This window comes from Frankliniella occidentalis, unplaced genomic scaffold (genome assembly GCF_000697945.3).
Source record: "Frankliniella occidentalis isolate FOCC.00 unplaced genomic scaffold, Focc_3.1 Scaffold3, whole genome shotgun sequence".
In the NCBI taxonomy this organism is placed as follows: domain Eukaryota; kingdom Metazoa; phylum Arthropoda; class Insecta; order Thysanoptera; family Thripidae; genus Frankliniella; species Frankliniella occidentalis.
The window spans coordinates 1,258,184-1,272,308 of NW_026267133.1; the positions used below are offsets into that span (position 1 = coordinate 1,258,184).

The following is a 14,125-nucleotide window of genomic DNA, read 5'->3' on the forward strand; positions in this document are numbered from 1 at the left end:
GATTAAAGTAATCCACGCACCTTAAAATTATGGAGTTCCTTGTAGTTCTGCCATAATACCTACCTATGTAGCTACTCTGAGCTAAAACGTTGCCATTCTTTTTTTATTTGTTCAAATGAATGCCAATATTTTAGCATCAAAAGTAGCAACTAGTTTTTTAAATGGATGACACTGGGCTTTGTCCCCTACGTAATGTTGTACTGTTCGGTACTCGCGGGTACTTGTCTTTGGAAAATTCGGAGGTATTTTTTCCCTCCTGATTTTTATCGAAATGCAAGCTAGTGTTGCCTGCGTCCTTTCTGCCCGTCCTCACGCCCTTTGCCATCCCTACGGAGAGGTCGTCTGGGCGGGACACGGACGCAGTGTGACGTTATGTCTGAGATAGTCACCTTGGTTGGGTGCAGACTATGTTAATTAGTTAGCCCTCTCAGGGTTAATTTTTATACAAAGGAAACGTAAATTTACAAATGTTTTCTGTAATTTTTCGAGACGTTTTTCTATTCTATTGCCGTATTAACAGGTACAAAGCAGTGTAGGTGGCAGAAGTAGTGGTTGGTTTGGGGAGATGGTGTGGATTGGGACAGGGTGCATGCTTCTTTCGCTCCGCATGACACCTCCCACGGTCTTCCCTTGTTCTGTGTTATTTTGCCTCCAGGACTGAGCGGCAGTCTCTTTGAGTGCGGCCGCGCTGCTGGCAGGGATCGTTTTTCCAGTCTTTTTGTCTGACTGACGAGCAAGCGTGAAGGCGTGAAGGTACTGACCGCGCTGAACGGAGCTGACGAGCAAGCGTGAAGGTACTGACCGCGGGGCTGGAAGGAACTGTTTGAGAGGTCGAAAGCCACTACACTAAAGCTACTATGCATGTTCCCGGATCTGTCGGGACATTCGAACGTTTGATAACATGGGCATGTTCTACCTCAGCACCCCGTATCACGTTTGCACTTGCACGCTCGCTCGTGCCCACACGCTCGCGCACTGCACGCCTGCACGCACGCCCGCACGCCTGTCTCAAGGACGCCTCCCTGGCCTCCTAAACGCGATTTATCCAAAGGGTTTGGAACTGGACACAATATGTGTACATCGGGAAGATCATTCAGAGACAATTATGACACAATCACATACAATTACACACAATTGAAAACAATCACAAAATCACGACACAATCTGACGCAATTTTCCAAAATATATCACAATATTTATCGGCCATCCTGAAACAATCAGACCATCTCACAAATCGGAAAAAATTCCACACATTTATAAACAATCATACACAACACAATCACGCAATCATACACAAGCACACAGAATCAACGCAATCATAAACAATCTGAGACAATCACAAACAATCGACACAATCACACAAAATCTGCCACAATCATTGCACAATTTTTCAAAATATGTCCCAATATATACCCAACAATCTGAAATAGAAACAACCGGAGACAATAATCGACACAATCATAGATAGTGTGAAACAATGATTGTTTAGACACAATGTGCACTTTTTTGGCCAGTTCCACACCCCTCGGATTAATCTTTTTCCGAATGGAGACTGCAAGTGAAGTTGGTGTGCCTGTACTTTCTCTTTGCAGGGAGCACCCAGATAGAGTCGCAGCCATCGTTAGCTATTGTGTGTGGTTTCTGAAGGATCTGTAACTGAACATCTTTATTTTTTTAGATATTGCATGTCACTCTGCCATCGTCTCGGTCGCTTAAAATAGGAAACGTTGACTCGCATTAAAATTCAAATAAATGTAAAGCAGTTGTTTTAAAATTAGAATCTATTACCAGCAATTACAAAGTAGAGTAAAGTTTCTTAAACATGTCATTTTTGATTGGCTTTTCGCGTCCTGCTTTACCTTTATCAATGAGCGCTGAGACGATGGCTTTGGATGGATTGAAGTCAGGTCTTTTGGGTCTGCATGAATCGTGGCGCCTTTGCTCTGATTTGCGTTTCAACCTCTTCCAAAAATTAAAAGCACTCCTTCTGATAAAATGCCAAAGTCAGTCTAAGTTTCTCACTCCGACAAACTCTTTTAAGTGTCTACAGTACCCTTTTTTAAACTTGCAAGTGTTGAACCAGTTGATCTTAGTGACGACACACCTTTTATACTATGATCCATCATTGTGACCGAACGTGTTACACACTTGGATTACCGTTTATCAAAGGCCATTTTATGTCTGTGCTCTGGCTTTGTTTTCTTTCTTTTCTGACCGCGTGGATCAGGGCAGGGCCGGGCGTCGCGCCTTAGTCTCACTTGTGGGTGTGGTGGCCTGTGTCTTTGCAGAGGTGGTGTGCCCGGCGCAGGTCTCTGGTGCGCCGCGCCCGTCCACGTCTCGCCGGGGCGCCGGCCGGGGCCAGGCCCGGGGCTCCGGCCGGGGCGGCGCCAGCTCTGTGTGGAAGGCCCTGCAGGTGTCGAAGAGCATGAACTCCAAGTGGACGCAGCGTGACCTGCTTTACGCCATCGACCTGGTGCGCCAGGGCGTGCCCATTAAGCCTGCCGCCGAGAAGTGCAACATCCCCGTCATGACGCTGTGGCGGCGCACGCGCGCCCTGGGGGTCTTTAGCAGCAGGGCCGCGTCCGGCTACCGCGCAGACCACACCGCCATGGACACCTTTCCGAAGGTCGTCCCCGTGGTCCTGCCCGCGGTCGCGCCCGCGGCTGCACCCGAGGCTGAGTCAAATGCTGAATCCGAGGCTGTACCCGAGGCTGCACCTGAGACTGCACCCGAGGGTGCACCCGAGGCTTTACCAGAGGCTGCAACCGAGGACGCACCCAAGGGGTTGGCGGAACCCGCGTCCAATGTCGTGCCGGAGCTTTTGCCTGAGGCTGTATCCGAGACTGGACCCGATGACGAGCAGCTGGGCGGGTCGGCCGGCCAGGCGCCGGTGTAATTTTGAGTGTGCTTGTGTGTGGTTTTGGTTGTAGGTGTCACAGAAATTTCGGCCGTTCGCTGATAAAAGAAACTGTTGAGATTTCCCGCATAGATTTGATTACGTGCACATTGTCAACCTGTCAACCTTTTCGTTAGAAAAATTGTAAAGAAAAAACAAACACAACAAAATGTTATTAACTTTCATGTATCAATTGAAATGGTTCAGAATCTGGCTACGGAGACGCTAGCAGATTTTGGAAGCCTCCGTTTTTGATTTGAGTATTACAATTCTCCGGGAAATGCCAACTTTTTTCAACATTATTGTCGCAACCGCGTAACATGCGCTAACCTTTACACTGCGTGCCTTCTGTAGAAATCAGGATTGTGATTTTTGTGTTATTTGCTGTGTGTGTTCTGTGTGGCATTGCATGGCATGGCATGGGACTGCGTATAACTGCACACTGTCGTAGCTTATGAGTTCGCTCGTACAAACTAGAAGCTAGCCCAAATACCAGCTGTAGGAACTAATTTTCAGCTTCTTTTTTTGCAAACCCTCGAGTATGCTAGTTGAAGAAAAGCATTGGTCATTATTAATTATATTGCTAATTTTTCTATTAGAGTATATGTCTATTACGTCAAGTTTCGCAAGGATAGCTCAAAAAGTTGTCTGAGTGGACTCATTAGCTATCACAGAGATGGGCTGGTTTTATCGAGGGGTCCCCCTATCACACTGCAAAATGCTTGCCATGAATACGTTCGCATTGCAAACGATTTTCGTTGCTGCTTGCGAGTAGTTTTGAAGTATTGTAATTATGGACCACTTCAACGTAAGTTGGCAAACTATTTCTTCGAAACGCAGAGTTTTCCAGGAATCTGGCAGCTTTGCAAAGAATTTCTGTGCGAGACAATCATATTTCTTGCAATAAGAAGATCTTTTATTTTCAGTATAGGATACAAACATAATATTTGGGAGCATTTTGCAGTGCACCAACACGTTGTACACTTGTCCCCGCCCAACTTGCCTATAACTCGCGAAAACTCGCGCCCAACTCGCGCCCAACTCGCAAACTGGAGTGGGGGACCCCTGTCTCAGGCTGGAGCCCATCTATGTTTTCCGCGTAGATGCTGCTTTCTAGGTCACTGTTTTGCTTGTTTTGTACCCTGTGATTTTGACGGCGAGGTGCCTGCGCTTGAACTTTTTTCTGTAATACGTGAGCGTATTCCCATTTCAGAAATTGAACAGGAATTTGTTTTTAAATGTCTCTTTGCTGTGGGACCCACCCGCCACCCGTTGACCAGGACCTTGTTCATACCGCAGGCGCCTGGCTCTCTGCTTATGTTTGCTTTAAAAGTTTACACGTTCCTATATTTTGTCTAGCTAGAGCTGTGTGTTTGTTGTGTTTGTTAGAGGCCCACAATCTGGTGAAGCTCAAGGCACCCGTTTGGACGCAGGCGCAGCTGAAGGAGGCGATCCAGGCCGTGGTCACGCAGAAGATGCGCTTCACTCAGGCCTCGGCCAAGTACGGTATTCCCAAGGGCACTCTGTACGACAACATCCTGGGCAAGTCGAAGCGCATGATGGTCCTAGAGGAGGCGGGACTCACCACTGACGAGGAGACTGCTGTGCTTGAGTTTTGTTGTGAGATCTCCCTCTCCCCGTTCAACAGGCGGACCAAAAAGAGTTTAAACGCCATCCTCGACTTCGTGGAGAAGCTGCGGCGAACAAGGGATCCTGACTTTGAGTTTCAGGGCCTGTCGGGCTTCCGCTGGTGGTGGGCCTTCTGCAAAAAGCACAGCATTGTCTCGCTGTATTTCGACTGTAGTGACTGACTGTGTTATTGAAAATCGTTTGTTGTTTTCGTAAGGGTTTGAGCAAACCCATCCACATTAGTGAACGTTCCACCTCGTCCCATGTCAGACATGGAGTGGTAGTGTACAGAGTTACCTGACGTAATAACCACTGCCGCTTAGAGTATTACTTCAATCTAGAGGAAGGATACATTTTGGCTGTGTTTAAAACTTTTTTGCCTCTCTTATATCTTCGTTTAAATATTTAAATCTGTGTCCTCAGGAAATGTTTAATAGCCTACTGCAACTATCATTTGCGTGTGTGCGCGTGTGATCTTTGAATGTGAGTCGGCTTGCCTACGGCATGCAACTATGTCCTAGTTATATTGTTATAGGCTTTTTGACTGATATAACAATTAGTTAGTTTTTGGGACTGCTTTTTTATTTTGTTTATTTGTTAAAATAGAACTACTTACCATTTTTTAAAATAATCGTCTCATAATTGTTTTTACTTTTAGATAGTTTGCTATTGTAAATGGGAAAATATCTATTAAAATCTTACGTGTGAAGCGCGGGCCTTAGGCACGACGCCTCCAGATTTGAGTCAGTAGTTTGTGTGCCATGTTTGTTTTCTTTCGTGTATTTCTTTGTTGACTGTTTTGGTCAAGACGCGCGCCTTAGGCGTAAGTGTTGTTCTTTTTGAGGAAATTTTCAAATTTGATGCATTTACGTTTTGTTAAATGATGTTATAATATTCGATTTATTTATTATTTGTAAGACAAGGTTCTTTTGTTAATAGAGCTCTCTGTCAATGTATTTTATACGTGTTTTACCTATTTCTCCATAAATGCGTAATAGTGTATCCATTAGTGGGGTCTGTTAATTATGTTTGCTCATTTAGTTGTGTAAATTAACGTTACGTTACATTATTGAAAATGTTACTTCGTTTAAAAAGTACAATGACGTGCCTTATATTGAAATGTAATGTAGGTGGGCCTTAATTGCGGACTCACTGGTTGAGCCGCGGTTGGCGATCACTTTTACAAACGCGTGCCATTTAGATCAATCTGCCAGAATTTGTGCCATAACCAGGTTTTAAAGTTGTTTGGGTGACCGTAGGACAGTCCTATAGATGACAGAGGTTGCGGTTGTTCCAGTCTGCAACACATGGCGTTACTTAAGCATGACTATTTACGGGTACCTCGTTCAAAATGCGGGCCATTTTGTTTCAGACTGTGCTTTGCTTGTGAAGAGTACAGCTATTTTCTTGCTTTCTGAAAACTGCTCTACTTTGTAAATGAATTATGAATGCTGAAGATCAAACTCCTATTTCATTATTTGCAAGGCAGACATGGCCAGTCTCTTTATTGACGACCTGCCTCGACTGAGTCCCATCACTGTCCTTGTACCTCGATCTCCGAGTAGTCTTGCGGGTACAGAGAGCACTTGGTGCGATGAAAACCACTTCGTCAGTTCGATGATCTCGTCAGTGTGTGCAGGTGAAAGTAGTGTGTAAATGTGTGATAGCGTGTTTGTGAGAGTGCATGAAGTCCGCGACAGTGGTCGCTCACAAGACTGAAGCGTGTAATATTTCATGACAAAAAAGAAAAGACTCCTTCGTATGGCTTCAACCAGTCATTGGTGTAGCATTGAATAGTTTGTGATGATTGCTACCCACTACCCAGCCCGACGGGCAGCCATATTTTCAAGTCGTACTATTGTACGCGCGCAACCATTTCCCTTCCTAGCTTAAGTTTTCACGTCCTATAATTGTATGGAAGGGGCTCACCAACCCGACGAGCACGAATAGGAAATGAGATGGCTAGATTCTAATACCGACGTGTTTTACTTTGAGTTCTTTGCTTAAGATGGGCGACGGGGTAAAATTGTTTTAAAGTATGACGTGATTAAATTCACTAATAATCTAAGAATTGAATGGCACAAGGGACTTACCAATGGACCACCTTATCACTAAAGCTAAGAAAACTTTTTGGCAGCTAGAAGAAAAGTAGGATTCTGATATGATGTCGTTGATATATTCTCTTTTATTACTTGACAGTCCTGTTCTAAATTCTTTTGTTTTTAATAGAAGGCAATCCTTTTTGTTATGATTACTTGTTTTAGTTCTTGTCTTAAATTTTGAGCACGGAAATTGTGAATATAACAATTAAGGAAATAAGGCTAATTTATTTACAACGCAATTACAAGACGTTAAAAATGTTTATTTTTTTGTATATCCTGAGCAATTGTAGTCGTTTTTATTTTTATGTTTTATATTTATTTACCGTGATTCATTTGTTAAAAGATAAAAAGGGAACAAGACTTGGTTGTGCTTTTTTGTTACTCTATGTGAGATTTAGTTGTAAGCCATGAGCATAAATATTTCTGGTCATGAGGCGTCCAGCATATTAGTTGGCGAAAAGGTTGACTAACGTGCTAACAGTTGATATTACCATGACACGTATTACACTGTGGTGTTTTTGTGTATTAAAATGACACTGGTGAGTCACAATCATCTTACTGTTCCTTTCCCGATCCCGCATATCTCACTCAATATTTGTAGAGGCAAAAGTAAGTCTTCCAGATCAGGTGATAGCATCACTTGCGCGAGCGCTTGCTTTAAGTCCCCCACGTCGCGTCTCCAGCCATCCCTGGTTTGGGTCATGGCATTTAGGATTAAGATGTCCTCTGTCAATTGCACTGAAAATTCCGTGGTGAAGTACGGAACCACCACCACCAATACGGAAACCTCAGTTGTTTTTATTTTGTCTGTAGTGACCGAAAACCACGGAGCATTCTGTCATGTGTCCTAGTGGTGCTCCGCCAGTGACCTAGAGGGTGTTCGCGTGTCGCTGATACCCCGTAACCCCGCGTGTACTAGAAGGCAAATGGAACAGAAAATCTCTTTTTCTTTCAACAATGCCACGTTACCTTTGAATGAAAATAGAACACCTTCTGCAAGCAGCGCAGCCTTTTATCTTGGCCATCTTGGCACGTCACAATTTTTGACGCAGAGCGCCGTATCGGTCCATTTACGTAAACGCGCAGAGTGTGAAATGTTAAGAAAAACGGGCCAATTTTGTCTCAGGGCAGATTCGAGAACACAGTACTACCCAGATGTAGCTGCACGCCTATAGACAAACTAAAACAGATTTAAATGAGGGTTCGCGCGTGTTCCTCAAGGACGTGCTCACTGTGGGGTGGGTCACCCCTAAACGGCACAATGAATTAGGCGCAATACCTCTGAGGAGATATTGACTGCTATACCGCACCCCAAAAGCTAAGGCTCATTTTGGAAATGGAAAGAGCACAAATTGCTTTCTAGTCGGTCAGGTGAGAAAATGTTTTCCAAAACAATAGGTGTTGGGATAGTAAAGGCAGTTACGTGTCAACGTTGGCATGTTTCACTCATTACTCACGTGCATCTACTACAGTGGAGCATCGTCTAGGTTGCCTTTCCTCTATCTCTACTTATACTTTCCCCTGTGGGGTCTTCTTTTTTCCAGCAGACAGCTACCAGTACCAGCTTCAACACATGTGGCAGAAGTGCTGGAACACCAACACCACCATGTCGCACAACCTTCGGTTCCGTGAGCGGGGTCCCCTCAAGTCGTGGCGTCCGGAGACCATGGCGGAAGCCATCTTCAGCGTCCTCCGGGAGGGGCTGTCCCTCTCCCAGGCGGCGCGCAAGTACGACATCCCCTACCCGACCTTCGTGCTGTACGCCAACCGCGTCCACAACATGCTGGGACCGTCGGTGGACGGCGGAGCAGGTGAGTGACCAAAGTTAAAGTGAAAACTATGGAAGTCATTAAGCGCACGGCGAAACTACCGCGGAGTCAGTTGTTAGATTGTCCCGCCAATCATTCAAGAGGCATAGGTCGCCTACATACGAGATGCCATTCGGAACGCCTGGTCCCCTGATAACTGCACGCTAAATGTAGTTGTATGTTTTTGTGCAAACATTCGTGCTAAGTTAAACATATGTTTTGTTCTGTACAAATGCGCAAAAGTGCACGATTTCGTACAAATGAATGAACAAAAGTAGTATATGGAACATTTACAACTCACAAAAGTATTGAAATCAAAGCAGAAATGTGTGCAAAAAATGCCGAAATTTGTAGAAATAAGAGGATACAAACCCAGCTAGTGTTTGATGGCATAGCACTTGTTAGTGCGGTGACGAGGGTGGGGCGGGCAGGCGCGCTGCTGCTCTGCGGCGGGGCGGGGCCGGCGGGGCGCCTGTCGTGCGCGCGTAGGCCGCACGCCACACGGCGCTGCGTGCGGGAGGCCTAGGCCTCGCACGCACCGCGTCTCTGATCAACTTGCTTTTGCTGTTTGCAGCGGACCTCAGGCCCAAGGGCCGCGGCCGGCCGCAGCGCATCCTGCTGGGCATCTGGCCGGAGGACCACATCTACGGCGTCATCAGGGCGGTCGTCTTCCGGGACCCGCAGCACCTCGTCAAGGACGACTCGCACTTATCGTACTCGCGGATGTCGGTGAGTGTACTGCTGCGGAGCGTTGTGGCGTGGCGAGGGAGCGCTGGGATTGCACTAACTAGCCGGATGTTGCAGGGACAGATGCAGAATTACAACATGAACGCCAACATCTGCGCCAATGGGCCCGACCAGAACGTGACCCCCAACGCCGCCACCATGGCCGCCATGGCGCAGGGCCTTCGGCAGCAGATGTGCAACATGGTGGCTGCAGCCGCTCAGCAGCAGCAACAACAACAACAACAACAGCAGCAGCAGCAGCAACAGCAACCGCAACATTCCCAACAACAACCGCAACAGCAAGCGCAGCAACAACAGCATTCTCAACAACAGCAACATTCTCTTCATCTACAACAGCAGCAACAGCAGCACCACATGCAACAACAGCAGCACCTTCATTCTCAACAGCAGCAACAACAACAACAACAGCAGCAACAGCAACAACAGCAACAGCAGCATCCCCTACAGCACCTGAGCAGCTTGGAGGCCATGGGCGCGCTGAGCTTGGTGACACATTGCGGGAACATACAGCGTTCGAACGGGAGCGGGCAGGGCGGGCAGGGCCAGGGTGGAGGCCCCGGCATCGGACCCAGCTCCACTCTCAACTGTGCGATGGGCCTTTCGAGTCCGCTGGGTCTGCGGCGCTCCCACAGTCCTGTGGCGGGACTTGGCGTGCTCCAGGGCCTGCAAGGGCTCGGCCAAGGCCAGGGGCACGACGTCCTGGAACAAGTACTAAGTGGGCGAGGGGCAGGACTGTCGGCCCTGACCCTCCCGGCCCTCTCTTCGAGACCAATTGGCCCTTTGGGCTCACCTCCAGGCCAGCCCCAAGCTCAGCCCGCGGACCTCCAGGACTTGCGAGTTGCCAGCCCCGTGGGTGGGTCCATGGGTGGGACCATTGGTGGAGCCAGCCTCAAGCCGGACAGGGACCGGATGGATAGGCGGGGGGCTGAGGAGGCGGAGCGGGTGGACCGCGTGTGTGATGCAGGGGACAGGGATAGAGACAGGAGAAAGCTGGATGACAGGATGAGGAAAAACGCCAGAGAGGACGATGGCGTGGGTGATGTTGGGGGTGACGGTGTGGACCAAGAGGAGGACGACCTCCGCATTGCTCGGGATTTTCTCAACTCTGCTAACAACAACGACATCATGACCAACAACAACATGGGCCTGCTCAAAGCGGGGCCGTTATTTCCGGACGAGATAATGGAGATGACCAACCGTTCAAACCTAGAACTGCTCAACGAAACAGCTGAGAACGTGGTCGTCAAGTGCGAGCCTCTATTGTCAAGCCGTCCTCACTCCCACAGCTAGGTCAATCTATGGCCAATCATATTGTGATACATATTTTTCCCTTGCAAATTCCTTTAGGTAAAGTGGATGTGACTTTTCTCGCACTAAAAATAATAGAAGTCAAAACAAAATTATTTTTTGAAAAGCAAAGGGGTTTCCTGATAGGGCTCTGGCCAAGAGTTTAACTCTGACCAATCGCCTGGTTGAAGCTGTCTATCAGTTTCCGAAAAATTAATCCTCATGGTCAAACAAGCCGTTTAGATCATTTATGAATCTCGTTAGACATATAAAATCAAGTTTAGTGCAAAGGTTGGTTTTACGTCTGGTTTTCAATCTCAGAGATTTAAATACATTCTGTCCTTCCATATATTGATTTCAGCCATTATTATTTCCCCTTTTCAGACTTAAACTTACCAAAAATTTTGCTTTCCATTCTGTTAAAATGTGTGTAGGATTTAAATCCTTTTGCATTGTTTGCTGTTTATCTTATCCACCTGTTTCCTTTAATTTTTTGTGGCATTTGTTGTTGTTTGTTGATTATTTGATATTTTTCACGATTCATTTATTGTTGTTATTTGTCATCATGTGTTCTCATAATGGTTTAATCTGTTTACAAGTTTCAAGATGATTCAAACCGTTTTCACAATGAATTTTTTAATAAGTCATGCATCCATTAAGAAGTCCTGCCACTAAATAATTTAATGCCATTCCTCTCATTTTTACTCCGCCTTTTATCCGTACTCAAAATCTTCTTTAATTATTCATGAGCATTTTTATGTTTTTGTCTCCTTTTGTTGCATGTAAGTCCATGCAACAGTTACAGCATCTGTTGTTGTTATTATTTTTATTATTGTTATTTTTACTTTTATTATCATCATCATAATTATTATTGTTACTGAAGGCTGAAACTGGATACAAGTTGGTTTGTCGTTCTCTTTGTTGTATGATTACCTCTATTCTACAACATGGCCTGGAAGGTTTTCAGGCCCATTCTGGTAGTATTGTACAAGTTAGTGTGACTGTCCTTTAACAGGCCTTTTACTTGTCTGATACACTGCGATACATCAACTCACAGTCAATAGCTTACAAATCTTTACGTTAACATTGTGCCAAGCTGTAAGTAGATTCTACACAATGCATGACAGCCCATAAGTTTCTCTGTAGAAAGTTTTTTGTTTCTGATATTTCAGCCTGCTAATTGTTTGGAATTCCTGTTAAGCATAAGTGTTAGTTAGGAATTATATGTTGCCACTTATGTTCTTCACCCAACTTATGATAACTGTTACTGTTATACCTTTGGTACTCAGATAGTAAAATAAGAAGAGGAAGAAAATATAAGGTTTGTCTTCTAAATATCAAATGTTTGGGCAGAAATCGGGAAAATGATGAATTCTAATTTAAGATTGTGATTTCTTATAAATTGTGGTTGCATGTCATTGTGCCTTTCAAGTACTGTTATGCAGTGCTCTTGATTAAGGGTTTATGATTAACTGTTGCTTGTTGCATTTATGTTCAGTGTGTAGTATCTCCAGTAAGGCAAGTGCATAAATCAAACCTCAAGGTTTTTTTGTTGTTGTTGTTTTTTTTTGTCAGAAGTATAAGTAAAAGTGTTTTTGTAATTCAGTAAACACAGAACTGTAATTTCTTCTAGTTATAGTTTAAAGTTGATAAGTTATGCATTTGTCAGCTTCAAAATGTCTTAAAAGAAGTGGATGGAAATACTGCACACTGACCTCTCTTTTTAAGAGGCTGTGAAATTTTATACTTAATTTCAATACCAAAACTATTATTTAGAGATAAAATCCTGTTTGTCCCTTGTCAATGTCTAGACTTGCGTCTCTAAAAAAAAGACAAAATCTCTACTTTCTTGCATATTTTATCTGTAAATATTGATTTAGAGTACTGTTTCATTAGTTCATTTACTATTGTTTTTCTTTAATTTGAAAAGAACTGATATAAGAATGATAAGCCAAAGGCATACCATGTAATTATTGATGTACATAAAAAAAATACACCATGGTTTCATGATACGCATTCTGTAGAAACCACTGTTGACTTTTGAACAGCCCATTACAATGTTCTCTTTTGGTTGCTACATACATACATACTTACATACCCATGCATACATGCATACATACATTCAAGTTAGAGTCCTCAATTCATTAAGATCAAGATGTCTTCAAGAGTACTAAGAATATTAAGTGGAAATCAGAAAAAGATATGTGTCTAGAAAAATGTATGAATTTCTTTCATTTAAGTCTGTAAAGTGTATGGACTCGCATACATATAGTGTTTGCTTTTTTACTGGTGATCCTATCCTCTAGAATCATTGAGTAAATATCACCTTGTTCTCAAACCTAGAAACAGTATTGCTGCAACGAGGCAGTCCCAAGTCTCATGTTTACACATGGAGGTCATAAACCAAGAACATTTTAATTTAAGTAGGAAAATAGATATCAGTAGAAACACAATTTCATGTAAGGCATTTAGGGTCTAGTCAAAATATATGGAATTTTGTATTTAAAAGATTTAATATGTGTATTAAATATAAATTTAATTATTTTTGTGATTTTTCTCCAAAAACAAAATGTACAAAATTGAACTTTTGCGATGGCCTTAAGAAATTGTTTCATATCTTATGATTTGTTGTATTCCCTCACAATTAAGGCCAAATAAATCAAGATAATTTTATCAAATTCTGATGTTTTGGATGTCACACTCTTTCTAAATGCAAACTTTGCATTTTCTTGTCAACAGTCATGTCACAGCAGTTTACTGTAAGCACCAGCCCTGTTTTCTTAAATAGGCATGGTTGCATTATTGTTGTATTCCATTGATACTTCCAACTTCTTTCCTCTTACAGCTTTGATATTGTATCTGAATAGTTTTCTTACAATTCAATCATGTATTCACTCATGTTTATGTGTAACAATAGTTATTCTCTTCCATGTATATTCTGCCAATAGATTCATATAATTGATCAAAAGTAGAGAAGAGCAGCTGGTGATCACCACGGTGAATGCAGTACTGTAGTTGCTATTCGTTGTGTGATGAAATATTGTAAGTTGCTCAGAATCTACTAAATTTTCTGTTCATATACTGAAACACTGTATCTTCATTAAACATATACTGGATCACTACATTCTGTTTGAAGCTAAATAAAGGATTTCTGACGGCTGGCAAAATGAAGTTTATTTAAGTTCCAAAGAAATTATCTGACAAAACCAAATTCCACTTTACTGAGGAGAAACAAAATGCGTAAGGTGTCCCACAATTAACCAATAACGTGTTAAAATGAGCTTGAAATGAGGTCAGACAGTCAGACTGACTCACTCTCACCTTTTCTGGCAAAAAGGGGGGGGGGGGGGGGGGGGGGGGCACTACGTCGCCGGTCGCCGCACCCTTTTTTTTTTTTCAAGATTGTCGCCTCTGTTTATTTGATGTAGGGGGGGGTCTTAACTCAATTATTTAACTCTTAACGCAGTGTGCTGTCTCTTGCCCTACCCCAACGTTTGTTGAACCCGCCTCGCGCCCGGCTGTAATAATTACCGAATCGTGTCGATACACCATGCCGTTAGCGCCCAGCGCCGCGCTCAAACTTTGATCCTGTTTACTTTTGATAACCTATGTTGTTAAGACCGAGATGGAACCAAGAGCTTACATTTGATACGAAA

The 14,125-nt window shown here is 43.9% G+C and overlaps 1 protein-coding gene across 2 annotated transcripts in view; it reads left to right on the plus strand.

The window, feature by feature from the left end:
• The window catches only part of LOC127749209 (protein bric-a-brac 1-like), a gene marked incomplete at its 5' end in the record, with an annotated part of 28,227 nt that extends 14,591 nt beyond the window's left edge, over nt 1–13,636 (plus strand). The window contains 3 exon segments of one of the 2 annotated variants that reach the window (XM_052266506.1): nt 8,172–8,438; nt 9,010–9,164; nt 9,240–13,636. In XM_052266506.1, coding sequence (XP_052122466.1) covers nt 8,172–8,438; nt 9,010–9,164; nt 9,240–10,472 — 1,655 coding nt within the window. 2 annotated transcript variants of the gene reach the window in all.
• Between the last annotated feature and the right edge of the window lie 489 nt (nt 13,637–14,125).